The sequence below is a fragment of the Drosophila melanogaster genome, chromosome 3R (genome assembly GCF_000001215.4).
Source record: "Drosophila melanogaster chromosome 3R".
Taxonomy (NCBI): domain Eukaryota; kingdom Metazoa; phylum Arthropoda; class Insecta; order Diptera; family Drosophilidae; genus Drosophila; species Drosophila melanogaster.
In genome coordinates, this window is record NT_033777.3 from 857,605 (window position 1) to 875,518 (window position 17,914).

The following is a 17,914-nucleotide window of genomic DNA, read 5'->3' on the forward strand; positions in this document are numbered from 1 at the left end:
TAATTATCGGAGAAAACAAGTTCCATGTTATACCTCTTACTAAAGGCAAAAGATTGTACAAGAAACGAAAGTGCAAACCCAGGATGAGTCTAGCCACCGATCAGTGACCAGGTACCTGGACGAAGCTGGGAAGAGTTACTATACCTACCAGCACAAAACTGGCAAAGGATTGCAGGTTGTCATTAAAGGAATAGAGTCATCGGTGACCTCATCCGAAATTATCGCGGCACTAAATAAACAAATAAACACACAGAACATGCAACAGCAGCCTATTGGCGTTGAAGCGATCATGCTTTCGATGCAGCGAAGTATGAAAGACTTTATGACCTACATGCAAGAAACTATTTAAGAGCTTATGAGGAACCAAAACATCCTTATTCAAACGCTCGTTTCTTCCAAAAGAGGATATTGACTCCCTTACTCGCGGCACAAGCTAGAACTTGCTGAGTTCTTAGCCTACATAAACATTGACGTTATGCTACTCTCAGAGACTCACCTTACCGAAATGTACAACTTCCAAATACCAGGATATAAATTTTACTTTACGAGTCACCCGGATGGCAAGGCCCATGGAGGCACTGGCATACTAATACGATTGCAAATTAAGCACCACCTTATTGGTAATTGGCAAGAAGACTGCTCACAATGTACCTCTATAAACCTCCAATGCCATAAAGGTGCTCCCACTCTGGCTGCTGTCTATTGCCCACCTCGCTTCACAATCTCTGACAAAAAATTCACAACACTTTTTGACGCGTTTGGTGAAAGGTTTGTTGCTGCTGGCAATTGGAATGCCAAGCACATGTACTAGGTACTCGGATAGCGAACCCTAAAGGAAAACAGCTGTACAACGCAATCATCAAACTGCAACACAAACTTAACTATGTTTCTCCAGGACAACATATTGGCCAGCAGATCCCATGAAGCTTCCAGATTTGATTGACTTTGCCAACACAAAGAGGATATCCCAATCAATGATTACAGCTGAGGCACTTCCAGAACTCTCATCTGATCACTGTCCGGTACTCTTTCATCTTTTGCACCAACTACAACACATCGAGCGACCGTATATGCTTACAAGCAATAGGACCAACTGGGCGGAGTACAAAAAATATGTTTGTTCCCAGCAAAAGCATCAACTCCACAAGACAACCATGTATGCAGCACAAAGTGTAAAAAGACAAGCAGAGATATTGAACTGCTTGTGCTTGAAAAACGACGACATCGAAGGGAGTGGCAGGAGCACAGATCACCTGGCGCAAAGAGTAAATTAACAGCAACTTCTCGCAGACTTACCAAAGCGCTTAAGAAAGAAGAAGCGGACGCACAACTAAGATACATCGAGAATCTCACGCCCACAGTCACAATGAACTCGTTGTGAAAAGACCACAGGAACCTACAGGCACCAACAGAAACGGTTGTACCTCTCCGTAACTCTACCGGAAACTGGTCTCGCAGTGGCACGGACAGAGCAAGAGTCTTCGCTGATCATCTTAAAAAAGTATTTCAACCACATCCAGCCACTAACTCATTTACTCTAACGCCCTTAACTGCATCTGACTTAGCACCACAAGATCCTGTAGAATTTCGACCAAGAGAGATAACGAAAGTCATTAAAGGGCAACTGAAAACTGGAAAATCGCCTGGCTACGACTTAATAACCCCGAAAATAATCATCGAGCTCCCAATGTGTGCAGTAATGCGAATCTGCTTGCTCTTCAACGCAATTACTAAAATTGGATACTTCCTTCAAAAGTGGAAGAAATCAATTATAATCATGATCCCTAAGCCTGGGAAAGACAAAACACAGCCATCATCATACAGGCCAATAAGCTTACTTAGTTGTCTATCCAAGTTATTTGAAAAAGTGCTGCTGCTACGCATCAGTCCCACCTCAAAAAACACAACACACTCCCATTGCACCAATTTGGGTTTCGGGCAAAACATGGAGCCATTGAACAGGTTAACCGCGTTACAGCAGAAATTCGCACTGCCTTTGAACATCGTGAATACCGTTGCTTAGACGTTGCACAAGCATTCGATAGAGAATGGCTGGATGGACTTTTGTTTAAAATAATCAAACTGCTACCTCAAAACATACATATGCTTCTAAAGTCTTACCTATATAAAAGAGTGTTCGCGGTTAGATGCAATTCAAGCACTTCAAGGGATTGTACTATAGAACCCGGAGTGCCTCAAGGAAGTGTTCTAGGCCCAATTCTATACACCCTATACACGGCGGACATCCCAACAAACTACCAGCTAACGATATCATTCGCTGATGACAGTGCAATTCTAAGTCGATCCAGATGCCCAGTAAAAGCTACGATGCAACTAGCACGCCATCTAACTTGTGTAGAACAATGGCTTGCAAATTGGCGCATACGAGTAAACGAAGGAAAGTGCAAACAGGTAACACAGGTAACCTCAGACTAAAAGCAAGGGATCTACACTGGCCTCTAAACGTTCGCTCTCCCTTAAGACTGGAGTACAAAGTCCTCTTATATAACTCCGTTTTGAAACCCATATGAACCTATGGCAGCTATGGGGCAACGCATCGAGAAGCAACATCGACATAGTACAGCGAGCACAGTCTAGGATTCTGAGAATCATTACTGGAGCTCCACAGACTTACAAAAAAAACTTGTCATTGCGACAATAGCAGAGAAGAAAGTAAAATACAATGAAAAACTAGCCTCACATCAAAATCCTCTTGCAAGAAAAATTATTCATGATGAGCATGATTTTAGTTTCGTCACCAAATATGACGTCATCCCAGTACTCTTCCGGATAATCCACGATGCTCACAGCGAATGAATGACGCTTTTCAATATTGGCCCCTGATAGAAAAGGCTTTTTCCTTAAAACTCTTGAAGAGTACCTATGGCGTAGGATGACTTGGCGCACAGTTTCGTGTGACACGATTAGGTGACATTCTTCCCTAATATCCTGATCAATTGCTCTGACCGAGATTCGGGAGTTTGCAATCACTATTCACATAATAAAGCGGTCTACTCTCTTTTTCCGAGCGATTTAAAACATTGTAGACGGTCTTACGGGATACAGAAAACATTTATACTAATTCTGGAATAGATTTTCCCAACTGGTGGCTCTAGTTTATTAATTGGGTAACTTAAAAAGTTAATCTCCCTTCAGGCACTTTATTGAATTTAATAATTTGCTTTAAGCACGTTTCAAAATTTCAAAAGAAAGCAATGCATAAGCCAAAAATAACGGAAAAATCGAGTTCGTTCTAAGAAAAAGAGCAAAACAAACTAGGAAAACAAAATTTGTAAAGAGTTTCTTGACAGTCACAAAAGTGTGTAAACTTGGAATTTGTTGTTTATTTTCTTGTACATTTAATATTTTCAATATGTTTTTTTGATTTATAAGTAAAATAAATATTGTTTATTAAAAAGAATAAAAAAAATTGCGTTTAATGAAGCCATTAAAGTCACAGTGTGTAAACAGTTTCTTGACAAACTGTCACATTATTAACATAGTTTGACCACTGCGCTTGCAAGACGTTGCTGCGCAGTGGGTTTGGTATAATGTGAAATCATTCTTAGAATTTGACTATAGCGTGGAATGTGACTGGCTCCACACTGCGGTTACGAGTGATCCGACGGGGTTGTCGCCGAGTGTAGTCCAGCTAGCTTGTGTGAAGCATAATTCGATGCGCGAGTAGGAAATGCGGGCAGTCGCATACCGACGATAGGACGCGCCGGTTAGAATTTGCTTCACTCGGAAATTTTGTTTTTCACCTTGGCAGACCAGCCACGAGAAAATAACTATTTTGTGGGATCTGCTTTGCCCACAAATATCACCGATGGCAGATTGGCAGCTTTACAAGTGCAAAACAACAACATATTGGAGATCATCAAAAATATGCAGACACCAAAGACATCGGCAACTGATGAAATGGGAAGACATATATCTCTGCCAAAATATTATCCTGAGGGAGCTGGTGCAGATGCCTCAGCTTGGTGTACAACAGTGACCGAAGTGACCGAAGGCTGGAGAAAGTTGCACCGAATTTGGGAACCGGCATCTTGATCAGTAGTCGCATTAAGCATAACATTCTTGATCCGTTTGAGAAAAACTACCTACAAGCTACATCTGTGGTGGTCCATTCTAGTGGCGGTAACTCTGGCCGCCGTCTACTGTCCGTCCCGTTTCTCAATTACTGATAATCAGTTTATGGAATTCTTTTGCAGCTTTGGGGATCAATTTTTTGCTGCGGGCAACTAAAACGCCAAACATACACACTGTGGATCCCGTTTAGTAAATCCAAAAAATCAATCCGATAAATAGGTTGAACTTTCTATCACCTAGGAAACCCACATACTGGCCTACAGACCCCCGAAAACTACCAGATTTGATTGATTTTGCGATCGTAAGAAAAATTCCATTAGTGCTTCTTAACGCTGTAACACTTGAAGATCTCGCATTAGACCACTCACCCGAACTCTACAACATTTTTCGGCAGGCAGAAATTAAAGAAAGGCCGCGACATCTTACAACATCAGCCACAAACGGGTTAAAGTATAAAAAATATGTCAGCACACACTTAGAACTCAATCCTATGCTAGACACAAATTCAGATATCAAAAGATCTCTTATCTGACCACTCACCCGTACTCTTTAACATTTTTCGGCAGCCAGAAATTAAAGAAAGGCCGCGTCATCGTACAACATCATCCACAAACTGGTTAAAGCATAAAAAATATGTCAGCACACACTTAGAATCACATCATATGCTAGACACAAATTCAGATATTGAAAGTTCTGTAAAAACATTTGAGTGGATATTAACAAAAGCTGCTAGTGCTTGTAACGTGTAACGAATTGAAGTGATGAAATACTAGAGTACCTGTACTTGCGGGTGCACGCTTTAGAAGGCCGGCTCTAGCTCATGGCGTTGGGTGTGGTGGTCTTGCTTGTACAGATATATTTTCGCTACATCCAACATCCTTCATCCAACAACAACAAAATGAAGGAGCTAGTACACGAAATCGGAGGAAGCAAACTAATATCTTCGGAAGCGGACAGTTCTAGAAGAGGAGAAGAGGTTGGAGTATTTTGTCGCCGGCGAAACACAGGTGGAATCGTGTTCGCGTATTGCCCTACCCTACCTAAGACCACTTTCCTTAAGAGCATGGCTCTAGTAGTCCCTTTCTGCACCCTACGTCCGGAGAAACATCAGCCGAGTCAGTTTTTAGGTTTTTCCATATTTTTCGGTATTCAATGTTGCTTAAAAATTAATAACAATGTTTATAGCTAAAAATAAGTACATACTAAAGGAAGCAAGTAATTATGCAAATACAATCTAAAGTAAGCTGAGAGAATCTAGAACAAGGTTTTCCTCGATTGCGAAATCAGAAAATAAAGGCGTATGCCGTAAGAATGTAATAATTAAAGAGTTGATGTTACTAGCTCCTAAAGATATTTATGAAAATGAACAAAGCATTTATCTAAATCTGTTATATTTTATAGTGTGCGTTTTCTTTCTAATCTTGTTCCATGTGATATTTTTTTTTTTTGGTTTTTTTGTTTTACAGAATTATTAAAGAGAAAATCTTTTTTTTTTTTTTTTTTGAGAGTGGGCCGCGAGTAAATTCGACTCGATTTTTCTTTTCCTTTTTTTCTCTTTTTTGTATAATTCAATTGGCTGCTTTCGCCACTCCATTAGGAGTGACTATTTACTAGCAGTGTGTATGAGGATAGATAATACTCGGCACTCCATCAAAATATAAGCGCAGATGAGCTGAAACGAAAGTGTAGCATTTTCTACCAATGCTTGGAGAAGGTATAATTTAATTACACGTCTGCGAATAAACTTTCATGACTTCTTGCTCGAAAATACAAAGGAGCACTCTCAGAAAATGAACTCTTCTTACAACAAAAAAATGTTTAACTTAGATTAGCTTACGTACTATATAAAAATTTTAAGTACTAATGAGAATCCAATTTAAATGCAAGAGAAAAGTTAAAAACGACATCACTGAGTCGCTTACTCGAGTTCAAATACTTTTTACAGCTTATTGTTAACTCTAAAATACATCACGAAAACTTCTTACATTCTACTCTCAAAAATGGCGGTTCGGGAATTAATACATCCGAGTACAGGTTAGGTTAAATATTTAGCGGGTTCTTTTTTTTTCGCTCAAATTTGGAATTTAGATAAATTTAAAATCGCTTTACTTGTATTCAATGTCCATTTCGGACTATGAATCACTTTATAACTCTCCGCAAACTTAACCTCAATTTGGCACTATTTAATTGTTGTTTCTTCTCTTCTTATTAATTTAAATGACCCTCCTGTGGGTCCCGGCTTATTGCCGATTGTGATCCTGCTGCTACGGCTGGTCCTTCGCTGTTCCTCGCTCGGAAGGCGCTCCACTTCACGGCCTGACTTAGTTTTCGTCTCTCCTTCTGTCCGCCGGCGGCGGCCCCGTCGAACCGTGGGTTCACGACAATGATGCGGATAAGTAGAAGCTGACCCTTCTGCCTTCAATTTCAGCTACGAGAATATTCACCGCCTTAAATCGCAGTTCACTTTTCACATATTTTCCGAAGTTTACTGACCTGTATTCGCCCTTATCAAAACTTGGGGTCTGCGACAAGGCGACGGTGCAATGGCTGCGCCACACGACGATCTTTTCGGCTAAAAAAAATATCCTTATTCACTGCCGGGAAACACGCGCCGGACTTATCTAGCGCACCACTATTATCGAAGAAACGCATTACGATAATATCTCTCGCGACAAGAAAATATTTATGCCCGCAAGTTAGTACTTCACAAAACGCACTTCCACAACTTGACTCATCGACTGTTCTATTAAGAAAAAACCTAACAGGAAACCCAAGCCGAGATGTAAGCCATCGGCGGAAATCACGATCAGCTGAACCATACTTTTTTCGATAACCGAATTATCCCAAACTTATCAGGTGCAGCTTATAATAGTTGCACACCGTCCGGTATATCATAGCTACACCATACTGCATCTAGTATGACTTTACATTGGTGTGACCAAGCTGACTGCAAGCCCACTATCGATTATTCATCGAGACTTCATAGCCTACTGCTTCAGTCGCCTCTACATGCTGCATATGTTGTTTTCAAACAACATATTCAACTTTACCTCATTCCGAACAGCCATACTCCTATGCGGTATCTAAGTCGAATCTGATATTTTGCCCCACTATAAACGAAAGTTCATTTCTTGACGATCTTCAGCGTGTTAAACCGGTCTATTCGCCAGGTCCCGATTGAATCCCTGGATGTGTGCTCAGATGCTGTGCGGAAGCCTTGTGCAAGCCTCTACTGAAACTGATTACCTTATCTCTGGAATCTTCACAATTCCCTCATATATAGAAGGAGTCCTTTGTGATTCCTCTTCATAAAAAGGTAGCAAACTGGATGCAAGCAATTACAGAGGAATCCCTAAATTGTCGGCTATCCCAAAACTTTTTGAAAATGTTATTACTCCTCATTTGCAGCACCTTTGTAGATCAATCATATCACCGTGTCAGCACGGTTTTATGAAATGCAGATCAACAACCACTAAGCTCTTGGAGCTAACTTCTTTCGTAATACAGGGTTTCAAAAATAATCTTCAAACAGATGTCATCTATACTGACTTTAGTAAAGCTTTTGACTCTGTTAATCATTACCTCTTAGTAAGGAAACTTGATCTTTTAAGTTTCTCTGTTGATCTTCTAAATTGGATTTCAAGTTATCTGAATGGCAGGACGCAACAAGTCCTCTTTAAAAATTCTTTATCTTGTATTCTCCGAGTCACATCCGGTGTCCCGCTAGGGAGCCATATTCATTCGCTTCTTTTTGCCTTATTCATTAACGACCTCCCCTGAATAATAAAACATTCGCGTGTACTTATGTACGCAGACGATGTTAAATTATGCCTCCAGCACAGGGACATTTCTTGCCATTTGAACTTAAAATCCGATCTAGACAGATTTCAAATATTGTGCTGTGATAACGTATTAGACTTAAATGGCTCCAAGTGTAATGTTATGACCTTTTGTCGTGTCAATCCCATACGCACGACTTACACTCTAAGTGGGTCCCGTTTGGACAGAATAACACGGACTGAACCAGTGGCCAGGGGTGTGCTTGGTTTTATAAAAAGGTGGTCTAAGGAATTTGATGCGCCTCACTTGACTAAATCCTTATTTATTTCGTTAGTCCGTCCGATTCTCGAGTACGGATCACCTGTTTGGAGTTCACAATACACAGTCCACTCGGACCGCATTGAATCGGTCCAAAAAAACTTCTTACTTTTTGACTTGCGGCGCCTAAATTGGGATGCAAACCGTATATTACCTTCTTATTCCAGTAGACTACTTTTAATTTATTTACCGTCCCTAGCTAACCGTAGAACCAAAGACACTAGAATAACAAGATGCGTAACGCCATACGATTTTTTGGCACACGATTTTTTTGCCGTGGCTCTAGAGGTGGCTCCAGGCTCTCTCGAATTTTTGTTAGAGAGCGAGAGAGCGAAGAGCGCTACAGCAAACAGCTCTTTTCTACGCATACAGTGATAGCAGACAACTTTATGTGTGCAGACTTATGCTCATGCATTGTAAATTTGACAAAATATGCCCTTCACCTTAGAAGTTCTTAGACTTTAAATCTGTATTATTTTTGATCAATTGGCACCATGCGAAAAATTCTTGTTTGCATTGCTTTAACGTTATTATTATTTGAAAATATATTAGAAATACATATTATCACAAAAATAAATTTCAAAAGTGACTTTATATAAGAATATTTGTCATTAGAGTATTCATTTTGCGGCGTGTGAAAAATAATAAGGCAATGATTGTTGAGTGCTTGTGTCCGCACTTCGTGCCTCAAGTTATGAACAAAGCAAAGACACTAGAATAATTCTAGTTATCATATTTTTATGAAATTTATGAAATTACAGTAGTTCTAATAATTTCTATTGTACTTCCTTTAATTAATTAGTATATTTATTAAGTTATTTGACTTTAAATGATGTAACATTAACATTAAAAGTGTTTAAAAAAAATATTTCGCTTTTAAAATATTGTCAGATGAGAGACAAATTAGAATTAAACATAACAAATTTTAACAAACAAATTTAAAAAACTTTCAAATTATAATAGTCAGTTCGCGAATTTTTAAAATTTTTTTATTTTATCATATTGCTACGAAATTGGCAAAAACTACCCTAATATGTACCATGTAAATTCGTTTCTTCGATCAGAATTGATTTCGGCCCGAAAATCGTCTTCTAGCACAACACGCACACTTATACGCGTTCTCGTCTCTTGCTTTTACTCACACAAGCAAGCAAATTATATTTTTAGATTTCTTACGCTCTCAGCGGGAGTGAGCGGAAAGAGAGTAATTTTGGCCGTCACCAAAAAAGTGGCTGCATAGTGCCAAACCAATGTATGGCCGTTACGCATCTTGTTATTCTAGTGTCTTTGGTAGAACTATGCTTGGAACAGTCTTTATTTGTAAGCTTATTCGTGGGGATGTTGAGAGTCCCGACTTGATTAGTCGTCTTAACTTCTCGGTTCCAAGTAGATTCACTAGAAACTATATACCCCTTATCTTAAATCATTGTAGATCTAACTATGAGTTGCATGACCCTTACAGAGTATTATGTTCTGACTATAATAGACTTTTTCCTATTATCTGTAATCCTGACTCTCTGCCGCTCTTAAAGCAATCGATTTTAACTTTTTTATTACATAATTAGATCCTACTAACACTAATATTTAATATACTTATTTTACATTATATTCATTTCCTCGTTCCTGTTCTCATTTTTATATCGCGTCTATATCTTCTCGCGAATCGAGCCGTACGATACACGGCAGCGCCCCTCGGTCGGTTGGGTGGGAGGTGTGGCCGTGAGACCCGTGCGTTAAAAAAAGACATACCTCACCGCAGAAAATTATGATGAACTGAAGGCTTTGAAAATCAAAAAACCCCTGGCTACGATGGTATAGATAACCGAACTGTGAAATTTCTACCACGCAAAGGAGAGCTTGCTCTTGTGAAAATATTTAATGCCATGCTTAGTTTAGGCTATTTCCCCAGGCAATGGAAGCGTGCGCGCATTATAATGATCCCCAAAGCTGAAAAGTCCCCAACACACATCGACCCATACCGCCCGATGAGCCAGCTACCAACTTTCTCCAAAGTTTTTGAGAGAATTTTGCTTACCCGTTTCATGGAACTGCCGCAGGTAACAGAACACATCCCACAACACCAATTCGGTTTCAGGAAGTCTCATGGTTGCCCCGAACAAATCCATCGCCTTGTAAAGCACATCACGCATGGCTTTTAGCACAAGCTTTACACAGTCGGCGTATTTTTGGACGTGAAACAAGCGTTTGATAAGGTGTGGTATGAATGTCTGCTTTATGAAATGAAAGATCTCCGCCCAGCAGTCCATTATGCCATCCTCAGCTTCTTCATCGCTGATCGGACCTTCGATGTTGCAGTACGAGACTCTCGGTCAAGCATGGAACACATTCCTGCAGGGGTTCCACAGGGAAGTGTGCTTGGACCCTTCCTGTATAGCCTGTACACTACTGACATGCCAACACCCGTAAACAACACCGATGAAGCGCCCCCTGCTCAGCTAATCCCGGCCACCTAGGCTGATGACACCGCCATGCTTGCGTCGCACTCATTCTTGCAAGTCGCCTCCAATTCAGTTCCGGAAGAGCTGCATGCAATTGAGCGATGGACTGCCAAATGAAACATAGCCATTAACTGCACAAAGTCGGCCTGTGTCACATTTACCCTGCGACCTCAAACCTGCCTAGGTCTTCTCTTCCTCGGAGTTCACCTTAATCGGACTTTGAGTTGGAAAGCCCATACCACGGCAGTTAGAGCCAAATCCTCTTGGAAACTGAAAAAGCTGGACTGGCTTTTCCACTCAAGCAATCTATATGGAGATTGGGCACTAGGGCTCTCTTAATAAAAGCCATATTAGGTCCAACACTGACCTACGCCATAAAAGTGTGGGGAACAACCTCTAAGACTCAGCTCAATAGGCTTAGAGTAATAGAATCGCAAGCGGCACGACATGCATATATGGGCTACCCTGGTATGTGAGCAACCGAGTTATTGAAAGGAAATTAAAAGTTGTTCCATTGGGAGATCAAATAAACTTCCACAGCAGCCGATATGTTGACAGATTTAGCGCCCACCCGAACACGTTGGCGAATGATCTTGTCGACCCTATTTCCCTCCGACGTCTGAAGAAAATACATCCCCATGAACTTCTTACACGTAAGATAGCATAATCTCTCCACGGTACATTTGTATACACCATAATTAAGGAACAGAACCCATAATATCTTGTAAGCTACACATTAGGTTAAGTTCAGAAGGAACTGAATGATTCCTACTGACTAATGAATAATAATAAACGTTTTACACTCTAAAAAAAGGCTTAAAAAAAGATTTTAAAAAATAATGTAAGCAATTACACGAATGGTATGAAATGATTTTATTATGTTATGGAAAAATGAGGTTGAAACTGATTTGAATTGGTAATAAATTGAATATACAAATTCTTTGAAATGTTCAGAGAGTCTTTGAATCCTGAAGTATTGTCACTTGTGTGTTGGAATTGAGACAACACACGACGACGTCAGGAAGGCCTTGTCGCATTGTAAATGTATTAATTTCATGTAGACATCTTATAAACACAACCCTTTTTTTAAAGGTAGAACGAATACGGTAATAACATATAAATATTGCAAAAGTTCATTGCGAAAATTTATTTATATTCCAAACTGTTTAATTTCTATTCTAACAGTACCTATGAAATATGATTGGTCGTTCTATATTTAAACCCAATAGACTTATACCGGATCAATACTTCTAGCTGTAAATCCTTATAAAACCATTAATATATTTAATAAGGTAAGCTTAAAGCAAATGCAATCTTTTTTACTTCAAGTACTTATTTTAAGCACTAAATAAATCAGCAATCGAAGTCCAATAGATCCAATCGCAGCCAGTACCGAACGAGATTCTGCATTGATGCAATACACTGCTGGTCTTAGGTTAGACGCACCTTAAGGTGCATACAACTTTGCTTCATATTTATTTTTCAAATCACGATAGAAAAAAAGTGGATGTGCAAAACCTTTTCTTATTTAATGATACTTTTTGAATACTATTGAAATGATTATACATACCTAACCAAATTGTGTTTTCCAAACATTTTATTAAAGCTAGCTAAGGCGAATTTTTCTTGGTCATAAGAAAAGACACACGTTGGCTTTTTGGTATTTGAATTTTAACTTTAAAAATTTTTATTTATTTGCAAAAAAGAGCATAATTTCAATAATGAGTACTTAGTTAGTAAATCCGGTCCTTCATGGAATGATACAAGTAATCTATGTAGCTCGAGGAAATCTCGCTCCAAGCACGTTTAATAGCTGCAGGTAACGCCTCCTTGTCTTCGTATTGCTTTCCTCCTTCGTATACTTTCCGTGTTAGCCAGCCCCAAGCATTCTTAATTACGTTAAGATCTTGAGAATATGGTAGCCAGGTCATATTAAGGTTTTGACTCGAAATAAAAGATTTTACTACTCGAGAATTATGAATAGGAGTATTGTCTTGTTGAAAAATTCAAGGAATTGGTCCAAAGAGATCTTTTAATGTTGGAAATACGGACTCCAACAATGTTTGGAAGCTATCACCGTTCATCTTTTGATCGATAAAAATCAAGTCAATTGTTCCATAAAATGTGATAGCACCCCACACCATTATTCCCCCTTCTCGGCTATGGTGGCGACTTAAACATAGCTCATCTCTCCGCAAATCGTGATAATAATATTGAAATCCATCAAGGCCATCTAAATTAAAACGTTTTTCATCAGTAAAGACATCTGAACGGCAATCATTTAGACGAGTTTCAGATTGGACATTCCACGTCATGTTTTCCTTCGCGAATTGAAATCATTTTTCCGTGCATATTACATTCAAGGGGGGGGTTTTCCTAGATTTTTAGACGCTTCACGTGTTCTGAATTTCTTTGTACGCTGAACAGTTGATAAGCTTGCTTTTACTCTGGCCAATTCCTTGATCTTAAGGCTAGCCAACCAATATTAAAAATGCAGCTTTCGCTGGAGTAGAATTCTTGAGCGAGTGCTCTTTATTATAATTGAAATCAAACTGAACTTATTCTATTTTAAAAAAGCTATTTTTTAAAGCCGGCAAGCTGACCGCTCGCCCAGCAAGCCGACCGCTCGCCCAGCAAAGTGCTGACACGAGCAGAAACAGCATACTTCCCCATACTGGGAAGACCATTGGGAACCAGACACGGCCCCAACAGATGTTTATGCTAAATCTGCATATAAAATGTTAGGGTAACAACCCCGGACTTTTATCGACTTAAGTTTTATTAGCAGTGTTAACTTATATATATATATAAATACACCACAATAGATAGGTTAAGTTGTTATTAATCTGTAGATAGATAGATTAATGGAATACATAAGTTAAAAGAATGGTTGTGTATTTCGATGAGTTAATTTTACAAGGTATATGATGCCTTTCCGACCGTATTTGGTATATAAATTAATAAAGTCATGGCGTTGCAGGGGGGATCCCTCGCTGCAGTCACAGAGATATTGCCAGTTGGCTGCTAATCTTCTGATAACCCCCGTACGGTGGCGGAGGGCTATTAACATCACTTACGGTGATTAGGTTGGGGAGATGACTGTCTTCCTTATGGCTACTGGCCTAGAGACTCAGATAGATATGGTAGTTTAAATCAATAATGACAGATTTGCCGGAGTCGGTTCTACGAGCTGTGCTCTTTATTAATATAAAGATATAAATATAAAAAAAAAAAAAAATAACAATATGCTTGGTCAGCAATTTGACCGGTGCTAGAGCGCGGACGATCGGTCCGGTTAACTCAGTTAACTACTCCCACTTCAAGATTAAGGCCGCCCTCGGCCGACCCTATTTGGGTGAGAACTTCCTTCAGTTGGGCTGCAGATCTTTTGGCCCTAGTGGCTCGCAGACAGGTTAGGCCGAAGCAGATAAGAGCGCATTAAATTGCTTCCGCAATTAGCGCTTCGAATTTCTTAATCTGCTCCAAATTATTTTCACTCGAGCGTTGTAGATATGGGAGGCTCAGGATCTCTTGTTTCATCGAGATATTCAGGACAGGGGAGTTAGCTACTCCCGGTGATCTTTTCTGCACCATGTCGTGATTTTTGAAGATGTTCTCATTGACCATAGCATATTAAGTGCGTGCCTCCAATGTGAATGAGTGCTGGTCTATCGTTGATGACGATTATCCCTTTGTCGACGTAGGTGATAGGATGCATGTCGCTCTGCTGTGTATTGCAATGTGCTATGCCCAGCGTGGAGTTCTTGGGCACACGAGCTCACCATAGATAACTGGCAGAACGTCGCCCCGGGATTTCTCCGTTGCACTCCGCCACCACATAATCCTCTAACCTCAACACCGTATCATGGTGTACCACTGAAAGGACGGTGATTTTCTTACACGCAATAATGATCTTGGGGAATTTTATTATAAAATGCAGAATGTTAAGGGATTGTAAAACTTTAACGGACGCACCGGACAAAATTTCCCTAATGGGGGTGTTGATGGGCTCCTCGCCCAAAACATTCTCCAAGTCTGCATGGTCCAGGAAGTTTGACTATCAATGTTAATCTTTGCGAGTGTGATTGTCAAAATAAGGTTCTGTCAATAGCATTTCGTAAAGGTGGCGTGTATCAATTTGTGCATTTTTTGAGACCTTTAGAATCTGATTAACTGTGTAAATAAGTTCGTTAATTCGAACCTGTGTTTTAGTATTAATTTCAATTTGACTACTGTGTGCATTAATGAGCCGTGCTTCATTGAACCTTATCTTCTCAAATTCTTCGGCGTCAGGTGTTCCTTCGACAACCTTCAACGCAGTTTCGTCAAGAACTCGACTATACTCAGAGAGGCTTGATAGGCCGATGTCACGGCTAGGAGACAGAGCAGAAGCGTTGGAAACAGCCTATAAAATTTGTGGTTGATTAAAACATGTTCGAACTAAAGTTGCCCACCACCAATAGATATAAAAAATTGATGCCGAGCGGTTATGAATAATGAAAACTATGCCAAGTGGCTAAGGGTAATGAAAAATAATAAAAACTTATGCCAAGTGGCTATAAATAATAAAAAGGTAACTGAAAACTTATGCCGAGTACCTACAAATAATAGAAAATAAAAACCTCGAGGGAATCGCAACGTCCTGCTTGGGTTACTTGAGGTTGTCTTTTCGGACCACCACCACCGCCCCGATGGTCCTCTCCTCACATAAGGGAGTGAGTTTGTTGCCTAGTCGTCTGTTTGACTTTACTAGGACCTTATCACCGACCTGGAGCAATCTGTTCCGCCGAGAAACTTTTTTTCGGTTTCTTGCCAAATTTTGGGCGTTTTTGATTTTTTCCTGGACATCACTTTGCGGATCATCCCGATCTGCCAGCATGAACTCGGCCGGTTTCCTGTTAATAACAGGGGTGATGGACTTGTTATATCTGGCTGCGGTCAGCAAGATTAACTTCGCCGTGTCACTTATGCCTTTGTCCATTTTTAGACATCTAGCGATTTCGATTAACGTGCTGTGGAAGCGCTCCACCTGTCCGTTTGAGACGCTATGGAGGGGCGGTGCATTCGGGATGCTGACGCCGATGCTGTTCGGTGGTGAAGATTTCTCTTCTTTCGGCGACCGCGTAAGTGTCGGTGACCCTGTTTTTACAATGCCAGAACTTTGTGGCCGGAAACTGTCGAACCACATCGTCTTGGATTAATGCCCGTGTGTGAAGATCACAGTGGAAGGCTTTTACACCATTAGGAATAATGGTGTTAGCAAGTTCCTCTAGCAAAGTCTGTTTGCACGAGAAATTGTTCGAGTGACGCCTCTTATTCCCAAAAAGTGTAAAGGTGCGTTTCCATGGGGAGCGCGCCTCTTCTAAAAATATTTGCTTCTGGAAGCAATTCACGGGTTTGTCCCTGGACTCGATATTATGTGTAAGCGAAAGTTCGCTGTGAAGCGTGGCCGCGCATGACTCTGGTTCGTGGTTTCTAACAGCATTGAGGGAGAGGGCATCGGCAACGAGATTATTTTTTCCGGGCTTGTAAAAAATTCGTGCGTGAGTTCTTGGTGTTCGGGTTGGATTCCGGCACTGCAAATGTCAAGGGTTGGTGCTCGGTAAAGATGTTTAATTCTTTGACCGCATAAAGTTAGTGTCGCAACTTGTCTAGTGCCCAGACTATGGGTAACAGCTCCACTTTATTGGTAGCACAGTTAACCTCTCTGTCGCTCAATGTCTTAGAGATCATTCTAATAGGACGTCCCTCTTGGGACAGCACTGCGCCAATATCGTAGGCCGAAGCATCTGTCATTAGATCAAGCTCTTTTTTTAATCAGGGTATCGAGGATGACGTCATCAGGCGCCAGGATATTACGTAGTTTATCGAAGGCACGTTGTTGCGCATTGGAAAATTTTACCTGGATACTTCTGGACCTGTGTAGGCTAACACTCACAGATCGAGGTATATGACCTTTCCGAGATTCCCCAATATCATTGAGATATTTGGCATGGGGTATCTGTCTGGTACCGTCCTTTTTTTCAGTTTGCGGAAGTCCAGTACCAAACGCTTTTTTTTTGTTGCCCGCCTCGTCGGTGCCCTTTTTGTCTACGACCCATATTGGGTTATTGTTTTGGGACTTCGACTTTTGGATTATGCCATTTATAAGCAGTTTCTGAATTTCGCCGTTGACGGAGTCAGCTGCTCCCATGGGGTATGGGTATAACTTGGCATAAATGAGATCCTCGTCAATCGTCTGGATGGTGGCTACCACCGACGTATTGTAAGGAAGAGCCTCAATAGGATCAGCAAAAGCTTTTTTCCTGTTCCCGAGCATTTTTTAAAAAAGCGCCCTTAATTAAGGGCGGTGCGTCTGAGCAGTCTACTTTGATAAAATTGACATCAGGGCAAGTGTGGAAATCAATTTGCTCTGCCTCGGAGCCCAATTTGAGCCGGCCGGAAGCTAGGCAGAGCGACGCGCCGGCCTGTTGTGTGGTAGTAAAAAAATATAGCTTTCAGGTTAAAAATGGACACTAAACATTTTTTAGTGATCGTAGTCCTACCATGAATCGAATGGATTGCAAATGGGGACTCCACCGGGCGGACGCCTTTCAACCCCTTAAATGGTCGGATAAAATTTTTTGACGCTCCCGTGTCAACCAGCAGTTTCATGTCGATCCCCGCAACTCTTCGTCTGATGACGGGTAGCAGGGATTATCCCCTAAAAAATGTAAGGCTTCCGAGTCGTACTCTGGAATGGAATCATCGTCGACTTTAACCGCTGCACTGGAGGCTGCGGTGGCATAAGCCGTGTCCGAATTATCTGAGGCCTGGGCAACGTGGTTGACCCTTTGCCTTTTAGGCGGGACCGAGCGGCCAGAGGTGGCCGGCTTCGATTTCGGGTAAGCCGGGGCGTGATATGGTTGCAATCTGGACTATGACGGGTCAATGTGCATTCCGGAGTGTTCCCTTGAGCCATTCGGTCGCTACGTGGAGCAGAGTGCACTTGTGCTCTCATGATTGGACTCTACCTCTTGAGCTACGGCGAGCGCAGACGGCATGTCTTAGGCTTTGCTGCGAATAGCACATCCGTGAGGTTGCGCCTGAGTCCCGAGACGAAAACTCACAAATCGTCATCTCGGAACTTTTCGCACAGCACCGTTATTGCCGATGGTTCATAGGACATGGTTGCCTTATTAGTGAGTAAGGTGAGTTTTTTCTCTACCTCATCGTAGTACTGTAGTAGCGTAAGACTACCCTGCTCGATCACATGTATCGGG

The 17,914-nt window shown here is 41.0% G+C and overlaps 1 protein-coding gene across 1 annotated transcript in view, besides 1 other annotated feature; it reads left to right on the plus strand.

The window, feature by feature from the left end:
- The window catches only part of Myo81F (Myosin 81F), a 1,965,857-nt gene that overhangs the window by 290,529 nt on the left and 1,657,414 nt on the right, over nt 1-17,914 (plus strand). The window contains exon 3 of the mRNA NM_001316563.1: nt 11,882-11,944. Coding sequence (NP_001303492.1) covers nt 11,882-11,944 — 63 coding nt within the window. The remainder of the gene's footprint in view (nt 1-11,881; nt 11,945-17,914) is intronic.
- Nucleotides 8,406-9,483: a mobile genetic element.